Raw genomic sequence first — 14,408 nt, 5'->3', positions numbered from 1 at the left:
CTAGGACAAAGTTATGGCTCTTTGATACTTTGGTTGCCTCTACTATGTTATATGGGGTGCAGGTTTGGGGACCTTCTGTAGGCCAGGATGGTTGGAAGCGTATGGAGAAGCCCCTGGTATCTATGATCTCCCGACTGATTAGAGCCAAGGCTTCCGTACCGCATGATATCATTCGAGCGGAATTAGCTGCCCCCCCTATGGAGATTGAGGCTCTTACCAGATCAGTCTCCTTTGTACACAGTCTGTGGGATACTACCAGAGACAAATATGCCAAGGTGGCTCTAGAGTCCTCCAGACAATTAGCTCTTAATGGGGATACATTATGCTAGTATGCACAGATGGCATCATGGTTTCAGACACATGGTTTCACCATGGACAGATTGCCTCCTTTTCAATACTCTCTACAGGCACCCTTGAGGTCTCTGACACGGGTAGAGATTAATAGACTCATTCGTCGGGATCTGATCCACCTAGACACGAGGAGGACATGGATAGAGCCGATACAGGAGTTGGGCACAAAGATGGCTTTCTATAGAGAGCATCTTCTCCACCTCATGGGGGATGGGTTTGTGATTCGACCTAGCTATATGGACACACATCTTTCTCATGGTTTGCGTTGTGCCTTTGGCTAGATACACACGTCCTCACATCAGCTCGCGATTGAGACTGGCAGATTTAGAGGGACACTAGCAGATAGCAGGATATGCCACTTATGCCATCTAGAGTCAGAGACAGAGGTACATTACATATGTCATTGCACAGTGTACTATGCGATACGAAGCCGTTTTCATTGGCTATTCAGAGAAGGTTTTGGGCCTCTATCTAGGGTCATGAGTTATGAGGATCAAAGATGTCTTGGGCTATATCTACTTGAGTTACACAGGCATAGAGAAACTTTACTGAGGAGAGCTGAAGAGAGACAACCCCAAAGACAGATCACAGATTTCTTTACACTAGATATTGTACACCCAGAAGAACAGACAGAGGAGCAGCCAACAGTGGAGAGGTCTGCCCGCACTACTGGCATTCTCATAGACCAAGCATTGGAGCTAGGGAGATCTAGACAACCCCGATGGTGTCTATACACTGTACTGCTTAGTTCACACATTCACGCCTTTCACCTTTCACTCCTATCAGCTTAGTTTAGGATTCCGCAGTACTTATATTTTGTTATCCTAGTTTAATTTATTTTGTTAATCTGACTTTGTATCAGATACACCGCATTGTAACTTTCTGGTCTCATAGGTCACTTTGGCCTTTTGAAGACGTTAATATAACATTTCATTTCATTTCTCTCTCTCTCTCTCTCTCTCTCTCTCTCTCTCTCTCTCTCTCTCTCTCTCTCTCTCTCTCTCTCTCTCTCTCTCTCTCTCTCTCTCTCTCTCTCTCTCTCTCTCTAACAACAAAGGAGGCTTTGTATCTGATGGTCTCATAGGTCATTTGTATTAGATTCACCACTTTGTATCTGATGGTCTCATAGGTCATTTTGGCCTTTTGAAGACGTTAATATATCATTTCATCTCTCTCTCTCTCTCTCTCTCTCTCTCTCTCTCTCTCTCTCTCTCTCTCTCTCTCTCTCTCTCTCTCTCTCTCTCAACAAAGGAGGCTAATTTCTATCCCTTGAAAAGTCCCTCAGAACGCCCAAATGGTGCTGATTATGAGGGCAAGTACATCACTCATGCCAAATCAGGTCCAAAGGCAATAATCTGAAGACTATAAAATCTGGAAATAACAATCCACATGGCAATTGTTAAAACTCTTGCCATTGTAGACGTTCCTTGTCCTTTTCACCGCAGGTGGCTGCTGATGGTTCCCGTTTTTTGTTTGCATTAGAGGAGTTTGCTCTTGGTGGAAGCGCCTCGCTCTCAAAGGTTGTTGCCATCCGTCTCCATTTAGCTTACCAGGGCACTTTTTACTCTCTTTCGGAGAGGTTTTTACCCTTATTACCCGCCAATGCGTGGAACCTGACACCAGCAGGCAATGGAAAGACAATTTGAAGCGGCATAGCACAGCAGTGCACTGGAGCTGACAAGGAGATATCAGCCAGGGTAGAAATCACTCCACTTGCTGAGGTGGCTCCTAAGTGCCACAGTTGGGGAAGGAAGTCCAGGAAGACAGTGAAGGAGGCTCAGAGGACAAGAGCTTTGGAAACCTGATGTAGAAACTTGGCAGAGAGAGTTGACAGCAGTGCAGGAAGCCAGCAAACATAAACCCAATGCGAACACCACAAGGAAACAAAGAAGGCAAGAACACAGGGAAGATAACAGCAAATAAGAAACCAAGGAAATCAAACGAAAGATACATATACTAAAAACAAACTTCACTCACACCTATGCACCCACACAAACACACACACACCCATACGCACTCATTCACCCCAAAGTCAATTGATGGAGTATGAAGAAAACAGAGCATGCAAAACCAACATTACACACACACCCAACTCACACATATAGCAGAGCACAAATTGCAAGCTCTCTCTCTCTCTCTCTCTCTCTCTCTCTCTCTCTCTCTCTCTCTCTCTCTCTTTTTTGAAAAATCAGGGCTGTATATTACTGAGTACAATAGAATCCCCAGCGGATGCCAAAATAGCCTATCACGTGGGGTGTACAATCTGAATGTAAGGGTGAGAGCCACTATAGTGACAACTCGACTAGAACAATCTCATGGTGGTCTGTGTGATGAGTGGAGGAGAAACCACTAAGGGGGTCTCTCTCTCTCTCTCTCTCTCTCTCTCTCTCTCTCTCTCTCTCTCTCTCTCTCTCTCTCTCTCTCTCTCTCTCATTTTGTCATTCTTCAGTCTGTCATTTTGTCATCTTGTTACTCTGACTTTGTATCAGATCCACCACATTGTAACTTTTTGGTCTCATAGGTCACTTTGGCCTTTTGAAGACGTTAATATAACATTTCATCTCTCTCTCTCTCTCTCTCTCTCTCTCTCTCTCTCTCTCTCTCTCTCTCTCTCTCTCTCTCTCTCTCTCTCTCTCTCTCTCTCTCTCTCTCTCTCTCTCTCTCTCTCTCTCTCTCTCTCTCTCTCTCTCTCTCTCTCTCTAAAAATGTCCTCGAAGAGGGAGAACTTCAACCTCTCTCATTGAAGAGCTTAACACGATCAAGGAACTAGTACGGGTCATCAAAGAAGGTGTGGAGCAACAAGAAGAAATGACGACCTCGTTGGTAGATGTCATCACAAAGACCCAATACAAAGCAGAAAAGGCCGAAAAATGGATCGAGATTGTCAAGAAAGGGAAAGGCAAGGAAAAAACTCCCACCCCCACACCAACCATCATCAACCTGACACTCGAAGAGGAGCAAAGGAGACGTGTGCGAGCCTTAAACGTAAGGGTGTGTGGCCTCAGAGACTAAGATAATGTAGACAAAGAGGTGAAAGAACTCATGACCTCGGTGGGGGTCAACGAGCAAACGCATACAAGGGCTTGGAGAGTGGGCACAAAGAAAAGTGGGAGCAACGGAGAAACCTCGAAGGAAAGGGCACTCATTCTCCGCTTCCCCTCCATGGAAGCGAAGATGGAGGGGAAGCGAAGAAAGAGTTCTTGAAGAAGAGAGCGACTCTAAAGAAGACAGGCATCTTTCTTGGAGATGACCTCACCCTCTCGCAGATTGCTCATATGCAAGAAGTAATGCCGGAAATAAGAGCAGCAAGGGAAAAGGGGAAGATTGCCTTTTACAGAGATGGAAAGGTGGTGATATTGGAGCGAAGCCCCGCATGACGGTGCGAGACCTATGGGACCACACTAAAGATGGCAACCTGGAATTGTAACAGGTCACTCCGTCTTGATGTAGGGGCCTTTGAGGATAGCTTTATGGGGAGAGACATCATTTTCTACTATGACGCATCAAGCACCGGGACAATCCATGCTACAGGTGAGCGGATATAGATGGGAGACGGCCTGCAGACAAGAGACCAGATCGGAGCATCGAGGACGGGGCTCAGGGGGAGTGGCAGTTCTATTCAGGGAGGAACTGCAGCCAATGATATATATAACACGCAAGGATGAACAGGCTAGGTACATGTGGGTGAGGCTCAGGGCAGAGACGGGCAGATACCTCTACATTGCTATTTGTTACTTTCCTCCTAGTACGTCAGTATATGCATCACCTAGAGGACAATCCCCCTTTGCTATTTTGGATAATGACATATGGGAGTTTTCCAAGGATGGTGACATTATCATACTAGGGGATTTCAATGCCAGGACTGCCCACCACCAGACAATATTTTATGATACTTCCGAAGAGATGCTCAGGGAGCTAGACGTCACAGAGATGGGTCTATCAAGACTATCACAAGATGAGGAATACACTGAGTATGGTAGATACTTGATAGATACGGGAACTGCACACAGATTGGCCATTGTGAATGGCCTACAAAGATTTTCGACAACCAGAAGTTTTACTTGCTTTCCACACCGACATGGTGCAAGCACAGTGGATTATGTTATGGCCCAGCCAGGTCTCATCCCATTCTTTCAGGATTTCATGGTGGGCACTAGGCCAGTTGGAGTAGCAGTTGATCATGCTATCGTGTCTTTCACCCTCACCTTTCAGTTCACCACAACTCCATTAGGTGGGGTCCCCATACACACTCGGTATACCTTCATGAGGGAGACGGATTCTGTGTATATGGATGAGATATACAGGCAGCTATGCACCCAGGAGCCGGGACGGCCACTAGATGAACTCACTCAGATTTTGACAGAGACGCTCCATGATGCAGCATCAGAGGCATACCCCCACAGCCAGCCCACACGGAGACGATCTGGGAACAGGCCCCAGAACAGTTGGTATGATGAGGAGTGCAAAGAGACGAGGATCAAACTACAGAGGGAAGTGCTCACGGGTATTACCACACATCGACAGTCACGGATTATCTTTCGCCGCCTAGTGCGACGAAAGAAAAGGGCATGTCTATCTCAGCTAGAGCGGGATCTATATCAGTTATTTATAAGTGAGGACTCAGGCGAAGCATGGAGACTATTCCACGAGCATTCACCACCACCCGCGGTCACCTCCACTGAGACATGGGGGGAATATGCCACATCTCTCTACACAGCATCAAGGCAACCACCTCTGCCGGACCCACTAGAGACATGCCCAGAGACATGTTCTTTCTTTACTGCCGAGAGGGTAAGGAAAGCCATTGACAAGATGAAGACAAGGAGAGCGCATGATCATGATGGTCTGGTAGCAGAGCACTTCATCCATGCCAGGGATATGCTTGCAGAGCTCCTGGCTATGATGTTTAATTGAGCCATGTATGAAGGCTTCCCGGAGACCTGGAGTATGTCTACGATTGTGCCTATTTTCAGGTCAGGAGATCCCATGATTCCCGTGAATTATCGCACCATCATGGTTGGCCACACATTAGCTAGGTTGTATGCATCCATCCTTGAGCAGGAGCTGAGCAGATGGGCAGAGCGAGAGGGAATAAGAGCACCAGGGCAAGCAGGTTTCAGGAGAGGTTTCTCCACTCTTGACCAGATTCTGACACTCAGAGCTATTATTGAGGAGGGTAGACACCATGGCAAGAGAATCTATTGTAGCTTTGTGGATTTCCGCAAAGCTTTTGACACAGTGCCGAGAGCCAAACTTATACACAGACTACAAGACATGGGTGTGCCTACAGAGCTGATATGGGGTATTTTGGCTCTATACAGGACAGTGATGGGACGGGTATGCACCACTAAGGGAATGTCTGACATGGTCCACTCCACTATTGGAGTAAAGCAAGGATGCCCACTATCCCCGACTCTTTTTGGGATGTATGTGGATGAGTTTTCAGACTACGTAGAGCGACAGGGAGACAGGGGGGCTCAGCTAGCAGGGACATGGATTCCGCTGTTACTATATGCTTATGATATTGTGCTGATTTCAGACTCCCCAGAGGGGATGCAGCGTCATTTGGATGCTCTGCATACATTTGCTCGTGACAGTGGATTGTCGGTCAATCTGGGAAAAACCAAGGTTATGGTGTTCAACACCACACCACAATGGGTCAGGAGGTCGGCACCCACATTTATGTATGGCCAGGAGACTATGGCGTACACAGATGCATATACCTATCTTGGGGTAGTATTCCGTGGACCGGTGTTTTCACTAAGGAGAGCATCAGAGACTAGACTGACGAGAGCATATGCAGCTTTGGGAGGACTGGAGAGGATGTGTTCACAGGTTCAGTTTCAGGAACCGCAAACAAAGCTATGGCTCTTTGACACTCTAGTGACTCCAGCTATGCTCTATGGAGTTCAGGTATGGAGACCCTTAGTAGACCACCATGGGAGATCTGGTAATACAGATGGATGGAGATGTATGAAGAGGCCTCTGGTCTCTATGATCGCTCGGATGATTCAGGCTAAGGCCTCAGTACCACATGAGATTATCCGAGCCGAGCTAGCCGCCCCCCCCCCCCCCCCCCCCCTCGTGGTGGAGGCACTCACGAGATCAGTTTCCTTTATGCACGGTTTATGGGATCTCCCCAGAGACAGATACGCTCGGCTTGCCTTGGAGTCATCTCGACAACTAGCTCTACAAGGCGATACAGCATGTTGGTATGGACAGATGGCATCATGGTTCCAGTCGCATGGTCTCAATATGGATAGATTACCTCCGCTTCAATACTCCTTAGATGCACCCTCCTTGTCTCTCACACGGACAGAGATCACCAGGCTCATACGTCAGGATCTGATTCAACTAAACACCAGGAGCACATGGATACAGCCGATACAGGAGTTGGGCACAAAGATGGCCTTCTACAGAGAGCATCTTCTCCAACTCACGGAGGACGGCTTTGTGACTAGGCCACCATACATGGATACACACTTATCTCATGGGATAAGATGCGCTATTGGACAGATACGCACATCCTCACATCAGCTCCAAATCGAGACTTGCCGATTCCGAGGGGTGCCGGGAGGAGCCAGGATATGTCACCTATGTAACTTAGAGCCAGAGACAGAACTGCACTACACATGCCACTGCCCGGCATACTATGAGATACGCGGCCGCTTCCACTGCTTGTTCAGAGAAGGTTTCGGACCTTTTTCTAGAGTCATGAGATACAAGGATCAAAGATGTCTCGGATTGTTCCGGCTAGAGCTGCGCAAACTTAGGGAGAGCTTGCTGAGGACATTAAGGGAAAGACAGTTTCAAAGACGAATCACAGATTTCTTTACACCAGCCAGGGGAGAGCCAAAGGAGCAGTCATTACAGCAGATCTCAGAGCCCACCCATACTATAGGTACGCTGCTTGACCGAGCCTGGAGCTAGGCAGATCTAGACGCCCACGACCTCGGGGGGTCTCCCACCACCGACGAAGGCTGCAACAGAAGATACAGATCACTCTAGCTCGACATGCAAGACGCCCAACCAGAGTTCTGACCATGGAGGAAGTCGATGAGATCCGATAGCGACCAATGAGAGATTTCATCTGAACCCACAAACCCCCCCCCCCCCCCCCCCCCCCCCCCCCCCCCTCATTCCCTTTCTCCTTAGTGCCTTAGTGTTTTAGTTTTAGTGTTAGTTCTTTGTAACTTGGTAACTTTGTAACTTGGTAATTTCCATACTCAAACATGGTATCAGATTCACCAATTGTAACTTTTTGGTCTCATAGGTCATTTTGGCCTTTTGAAGACGTTAATATAACATTTCATTTCATCCATCCCCCCCCTCTCTCTCTCTCTCTCTCTCTCTCTCTCTCTCTCTCTCTCTCTCTCTCTCTCTCTCTCTCTCTCTCTCTCTCTCTCTCTCTCTCTCTCTCTCTCTCCAGCCAATTCTCTTTAGCCCCTTGGAGACATTTATAAAATCTAAAATATTAAGAAACATAAAAAACAAACATACCATAAAATGTGTGTCCATGAACCGAGGATTCATTTTCCACCACATCGTGGACACTGCCACGTTAGCTGCTATCAATGTCATAGTTACCAATCCACTGCAACCATTCGCACTATTAATCAACTACCCAAAGTGTTGTAATAATAGGAGTCAAACAGCACATGAGAACCAAATAGATCTTTCTATTCTTCTGATACAATGGCATGTGTGTACAATTAATTCAAGTACCCAATTCCATTTTACTAAGTTATCCTGCTATGGCTTTTAGTACATGCTTCAACAAATTGTTAATGCTCCGAGCAAACTTTAAACATCACAAAGCTGCTTAACCACCACAACATATTTTCTTATCATAATTGTGACACCTCAGCAATCTCCTTGCTTTACCTTCTCGGTGCTTTACCTTCTTCCCCCTATAAAAAGGAAGAGAAACTACCTTCAACACCGCCCCTCCTTGTGAGCCACTGCCTTACCCCTCCCCTTCTCCATCTCTTCTTCCCATTCTCCTCATACTTTGCCACTCCACCTCACTTCGCTCATGCCAACAAACCACCTTTCCATCGTCTGGCCCCAATTCTCATGATAGGCAAACAACAAAGATACACAAAATGGGCGTCTTATTTAAGCAATAGAGGCTCTAGCCTCTTTCATTATCAATATCTCAGGTTGGCGAACACCGGAACAGGACCACCATGAAGACGGATCAAGAGGCCAAAACGTACACGGGATATAGAGTAGTTAAAAAGGCAAGTAGAAAAATCGGAGCAAGCCTACAAATGTGAGCAAGAAAATCGACCAGGTAAACAGAAATTTTCAAGTCATCTAATCACGTGTTTGTGCAATCATAGTACAGTGAGGTATATAAGTAATAAAATAAATAAGTTTATCGTCACACAATACTAGACAATCCAGTGCACATGAATCTTAATATCACAAAATGATAAAACCCACAATTCACTGGAAGATTATTAGCAAAGCTATAAGGGTAGCCAACTCCAAAGTAACCAACTTAGAAACAAAGTACTAACACAAGGCCCTCATTTCTAAAGGATGCAAGATAAACCAAGCGCCAGTACTCTTCACTAACATAAATGCGAGGTGCTTGCAAGTTTCTTTTAATAAAAAAAGGTCCAAAGGAAGAAAGAAAAGATGCAAGCTGCTTAGCTAAGGACATCAACAAACACATGATCAAAAAAGAAATCATTTCATATCTCTGCATGCCCTTAAACTTGTTTAGAAAAATGGAAACAAGATTTATCCATTTACGAGGCATAAAAAAGGAAGCTTTATCCTTGCATATTTGCTCGTCCCATTTTCCCTATCACTCACAGATCCCTTTGCCTTACCAATGACAATGTCAGTGTTAGGATTTGAAGGGCTCCCTATTCTTTCGAAAGACGGGCAATGGGAAGTATTACCTTCCCTGTTGGAAGGCCATATTAACATACTGCCCCTATAATGAAGAAATTGCGCAAAAATTACACGCTTCCCACTTGACAAGCCCACAAAACAGTGTGCTATGGAATGAGCTGCTAACTTGACAGCTATCAGATTAGAACTTCAAAGGTCAGATATCATATATCAGAATGAAAAGAACCAGATTTCAGATGACTAGCCACACAGACAACTGAACTGAAAAAATATAATCAGATAATGGACATTGAAATATTGGAAGTTGGATATTCATATTATAGCCAGAAGCACAAATGGCATTGCACTGAATGCTGTATTACAAGATGACGCAAGTGTTACAAGAGGCTAATGAATCAAAAAGAGCTCAATTGTCAGACTGACAGACGGGTCCTATTTATAGGTGCCCATACTCAGTTCTAACTACCTGTCCGATTGTCAGTTACCAGCTAGTAATTACTACAGCTACTGGTAGCTCTACAGCGTAAAGCCACTTTCAAAGAGCCTGTTGGAGTTGTTCCATTAAACTCTCCTTGGGAAGCTTGTGGTCAGAGGACTTCTTCCAAAGGAGGAGCCCTGGAAGGAGCTGCTGCTTCACCACATTCGATCCCGAGTCCTTCATGCGAGCGGCCCTTGGAGCCCATCCATCAGATGGATTTTTACAGAGATGCGCAGGGTTGGTTTCATAGTTACACGGAACAGGAACAAGGAAGGGGAACGGGGGGCTCCGGGACGTTTCCGGAACGAAGGGCCCTCAGGGTGGCGGAACGGGAACGGAAGCCGGAACGGTAGCCTTGAGGGAAAGGGAGAGGGAGAGAGAGCCTTAAGAGAGAGGGTGAGGTAGAGAGCTTGAGAGAGAAGGTGTAAAGCCCTTCTTTATATAGGAGAGAATGGAAATAATACCCCCCCCCCAAAAGTTCAAAAGACATGTCCCAAACTGTCATTTTTTTAAACTTTGGCATTCCGGATTTTCCGTTCCGCTTTCCGCTTGCCATTGCCCCGTTACAGCTGCCGTTCCGGTTATGCCTGGGAAGGGAACGGCGTTCCGTTCCCGTTTCCGTTTCGAGGAGGCGTCGGGCTTGGGAACACGTTCCGGAAATGGGAGGGCCCCGTTCCGCCCGTTCCCTATTACTATGGTTGGTCTGAGTAGGAGCCTCGAGGACTGGTTTGCTGCGAGCCTGCTTAGGTTCTGCGAGCAGATGAGGAGTGGCCTGGAGCAGCATCAGCCCACTTGCATGAAGAAGCACTTGAGGCAGTCTCTTGTTTGGAACCCCATGGTTAGCACATTGAGAGGCCACTTGGGTGGTAGCAAGCCTCACGTTGCTTGGGGTCCCATGGCAGAGGGTCCAGCCCGCACTCTCGACGACTGGGTTCAGTTTTCAGGCTTTTCCGAGGAGGTTCAGAGCATGCAGGTACGAGGCATGAGGGGGGTGCAGAGTATGTGTCAGGATATTAGAGAGGATATACCGAGTGGCATACCCCTCTTGAGGCAGCGGCTCCAAGATAGATGGGGCCCTTCACATGGCTGGAGGTCATCATTGCAGTTTGTGCCTGCTCTCAGTCGGTACCACACATGTTCTTTGAGGTGTAGGGAGAGGGTCGCCTTCACGGAGTTTCAGTAGAGGCACCACATGTTGCAAAGTGGTGTTTTCAGAGGATCCGAGAGGACTTGATTCATAGATCATGACCCAGCAGATCTCGAGTCAGGACGCTGGCAGTGGGACCCGAGAGAGCGATTCAGCCGATCACCCAGCCGGACCTCTCTCTTCAGCCGATCACCCAGCAATTCCTTTTTTCGAGTACGCAATTCGTTTGGGGAAACACATACTGGCCGCACGGAGCGAGGTTCGCCCACCTGCTGCACTTCACTGGCAGGTATAGGGTCTCACAGCCGAGTTCTTGTCAGGCGTCCGGGACCGTTTGTGGGACAGCAGGCAGCCAAGGAGAGCTACCATGTTTCAGAGGCTAGTTACTCATAGGGATACAGCAGTAGGGAGTTGGTTGGTACACAGCAGCTTCTCGGCAGCCTGTGCAGCCGGTGGCCATCCTTTGGAGAACCAGCTTGACTGTTTGTGGGATTGCCCCATGGCACACTGCGTTTGGCTTAGGGTCTTTCGGCTGATGCAAGTCCTTTCTATAGCTCGATAGTACACTTGGGGTGCTGCACCCTGGTCCACACTCACAGGCCCTGCACTCCACTTTGAGCTGGCTTCCACCAACACGATGATTGTGATTCAGGGGGGTCAACCTACACTTCAGCTTGCCATACAACTCTTCCCCCAAGAGTGGTGTTGGGAGCTCATCTGCGGCCTGACACTCTAGTTCATCTGGCGAGACCACTGCTTTCACATCTTCGAGGCTCGCCTTGTGACTTTTGATTGGAGCTGATTCATACACTCAAGGGCCTGTTTCAGAGACCTCATGGAAGCTCCAACCGCATGCAAGACCACCGAGAGGCTTTCTTGAGACTTTGACGCCCAGGCACTTTCTTCACCATGGTTAAGGGTGTGCCTAGATGGCATTACCGACCACCTGTGTGGCTTTTTTCTCATCCCATCTCATGACCTAGCTCTCATTTTACATATTTTGTTTTCTCATTGGGAGAGTCTTCCCATTTCCTGATGTAGCCTTCACTTGTAGAGGTGGATTGTAGCCCTGTGGGCAGTTTTCTTAACTAACGGAAGAATCTTATTCTTGGGGGAACAAAGAGGTGATCATTACGCTTGCAATAATGGCAACGCCTCTTCTTCTTGCCCTTTTCATTTAATTTCCATACGAGGTGCTGCCAGCAGAAGCATTAGGAAAAGATGATTTGCCACTAATAACTAAAGAACCATGAGAAGTGGCTACATTGCTATTACCATCTTTTCTGAGTTTGAGCAGAAACAAAAGCCTGTTCAACTGCACGTTGTTTAGCCCTGTTCTTTCTTGGAGGTGACTCTTGCAACAACAATGTGCATAATGCATCAAACTTGATAGCATCAAGTTTTCCTTGATTCATAAGCCTCCAAGAATTAGCAAAAGTCTAGTAAGAGGTTGGCGATGCAGTGAGAACAGCTTGCACAAGTCATACTTCATCTACACAAAGGAGTTGCTCATTAATATCCTTGATACCAACAAGGAAAGTGTCCATGTCATGTTCCTCTTACATAATCTTCGACTACAACTCTTTACGCAACAACTCAATTTTAGCCTCATTGCGACTTGCATAGAGATCAGCCAAAGTACCCCAAGCCCATTTTGCTGATTTTGTCGAGCGAATGTGAGGTGTAATAGTACGCTTCAGAAATAATGCAATCAAAGCATAAACCTGCGCATCTCTAACATCCCAACTCAGTCGTAGGCAAAACAACTCTAGCAGCGACGGACCTGCCTATATCCCTAGGACGCGGACGTACATCAATGCCTTGCACGACATTCCAAACGCCCTTTGACACAAGAATATGTGTTATTATGTAAGCCCACATTGGATACTTATCCCTATCCACTTTATCCTCAGCAGCAAACATCTTGAAAATATCTGTGTTGTTGTCAGCCATGGAGATTGATTGCACCTAATGTAAAAATTTCCCGGAAAGAGGAAAAACGAAGTGGGACTAACACGTGCTATATAGCACAACCCGAAGAGGACTGTAAGAGACCTATAGAAAATTGCAATGACAAAAATTCTACAAAAAAGGACGAAATTGCATGCACAATACTGCCTGTAGTGGAAACAGAGGCCAAAATGAGCCCGAATCAGAATTTCGAGCACATAAGCTCTTTGAGCATTTCCTAAGTATTAATAGATCTACTGACGCTCATCAAAGCTCACCCAAATCAGAGAAAGGGAGCATGGGGTGTTGCCGACGCTGGCAAGCATGATCGGGAGGTTACAACCTGCTCTGATACCAGTTATTAAAATTAGGATTGTAGGGATGCACACACAGCTTGGAGAAGATGAAGAAGCTCACGGCACACAACAGAGTGTATTACTTAGTGCACAATAGAAAGATAAGTTAGCCCTAGGAATAATGGGCATATATACCATAGTCACATGGGGACGAAACGGGTCTCGGGGATGTGGCAAGTCCCAGGGACAGGGACGTGGCAAAACAGGGAACATGGGACGCGATAGGGGACGCGCTTTAAAAAACACTAGTTCTTTGCAAATTTAATACTGAGAGTCGAGACAATAGTGAACACTAAGAGCACAAGATTGCAAAGAAAAAGTGGGTTTTGCACTCATATTACATAATACCAAAGTGGGGGAGAGAGAGAGAGGAGAGATGGCCCATGTGGCATGGATGATGGCCCGCCGCCCATGGGACTCGACAGCACTTAGAAGATAGAAGGGTAGGCTTGCCAAGGCCTTCCCTTGTGTGTCCTTAAATAGGAAACTAGTCCCTCCAAAATTGGAGGTTGAGAGGCGTTTGAATTTTGAATTTCAAAAAGTTGCCGCTCGTCTGTCCCGTCCCCTGCCCACGTCCAATGCTGCCACGTCACCGGGGACCCGCATCACGAGACACGTCCCGCCCCCATCCCTTGTGAGAGATGTCCCTGCATCTCAAATGTGCGTCCCGTCCCCCATTCCCGCGTCCCCCGTCACGTCCCGGCTGTTTAGGGCTGTATCCCCCCGTCCCCTGTTTCTATGATATGTACAATGCACGGGAGAAAAACCTCCTAGTAAAGAAAAAAATGCCCTGACGGTCCAAGTGTGTTCACACCAATCACTACCACATATATGGTAGCATCATTAGACAGTTTGAAGTTGCTTTTGCCAACAAAAACTTCACTGAGAATTCCAAGTTGCGTCATGTTGGGGAATATCTGAAAGAGACGGCAAGCAACTGGTGGTTCGCTAAGATTCTGGAAGGTATACCAGCCGGAACATGGACTTAGTTCAAATCTGAATTTTATGAACAATTCATGCTGCCCAACTTCGTGAAGGACATCCGGAGAAATGGGTCTGGCTTGCCCAGAAGGAACATGAGAAAATCACGGCTTATGTTGACAAGTATTGGTCGGTTCTTCTGAAAGTTAATCCTTTCATGATGATTTCCGACAAGGAAAAGATGAGGAAATTTCAAGCAAGCCTTCAACCACCGCATCGAAAGAGCATGAAGGTACCCCCAAATGGATGCAACAAAGCATGTACTGTGCAAGGCAAA

General features: G+C 46.9%; 1 protein-coding gene across 3 annotated transcripts in view; it reads right to left on the bottom strand.

Annotated features, from left to right (window-relative positions):
* LOC147434938 (RHOMBOID-like protein 12, mitochondrial) overlaps positions 1–14,408 on the bottom strand; it is a 193,280-nt gene that overhangs the window by 126,121 nt on the left and 52,751 nt on the right. For all 3 annotated transcript variants that reach the window (XM_086491312.1, XM_086491315.1, XM_086491313.1), the window contains exon 3: positions 7,852–7,945. In XM_086491312.1, the coding sequence (XP_086347438.1) occupies positions 7,852–7,945 (94 nt within the window). The remainder of the gene's footprint in view (positions 1–7,851; positions 7,946–14,408) is intronic.

Source organism: Adiantum capillus-veneris, chromosome 19, assembly GCF_014529385.1.
Source record: "Adiantum capillus-veneris isolate H3 chromosome 19, ASM1452938v2, whole genome shotgun sequence".
In the NCBI taxonomy this organism is placed as follows: Eukaryota; Viridiplantae; Streptophyta; class Polypodiopsida; order Polypodiales; family Pteridaceae; genus Adiantum; species Adiantum capillus-veneris.
This window is presented reverse-complemented; position numbering and strand designations above follow the sequence as displayed.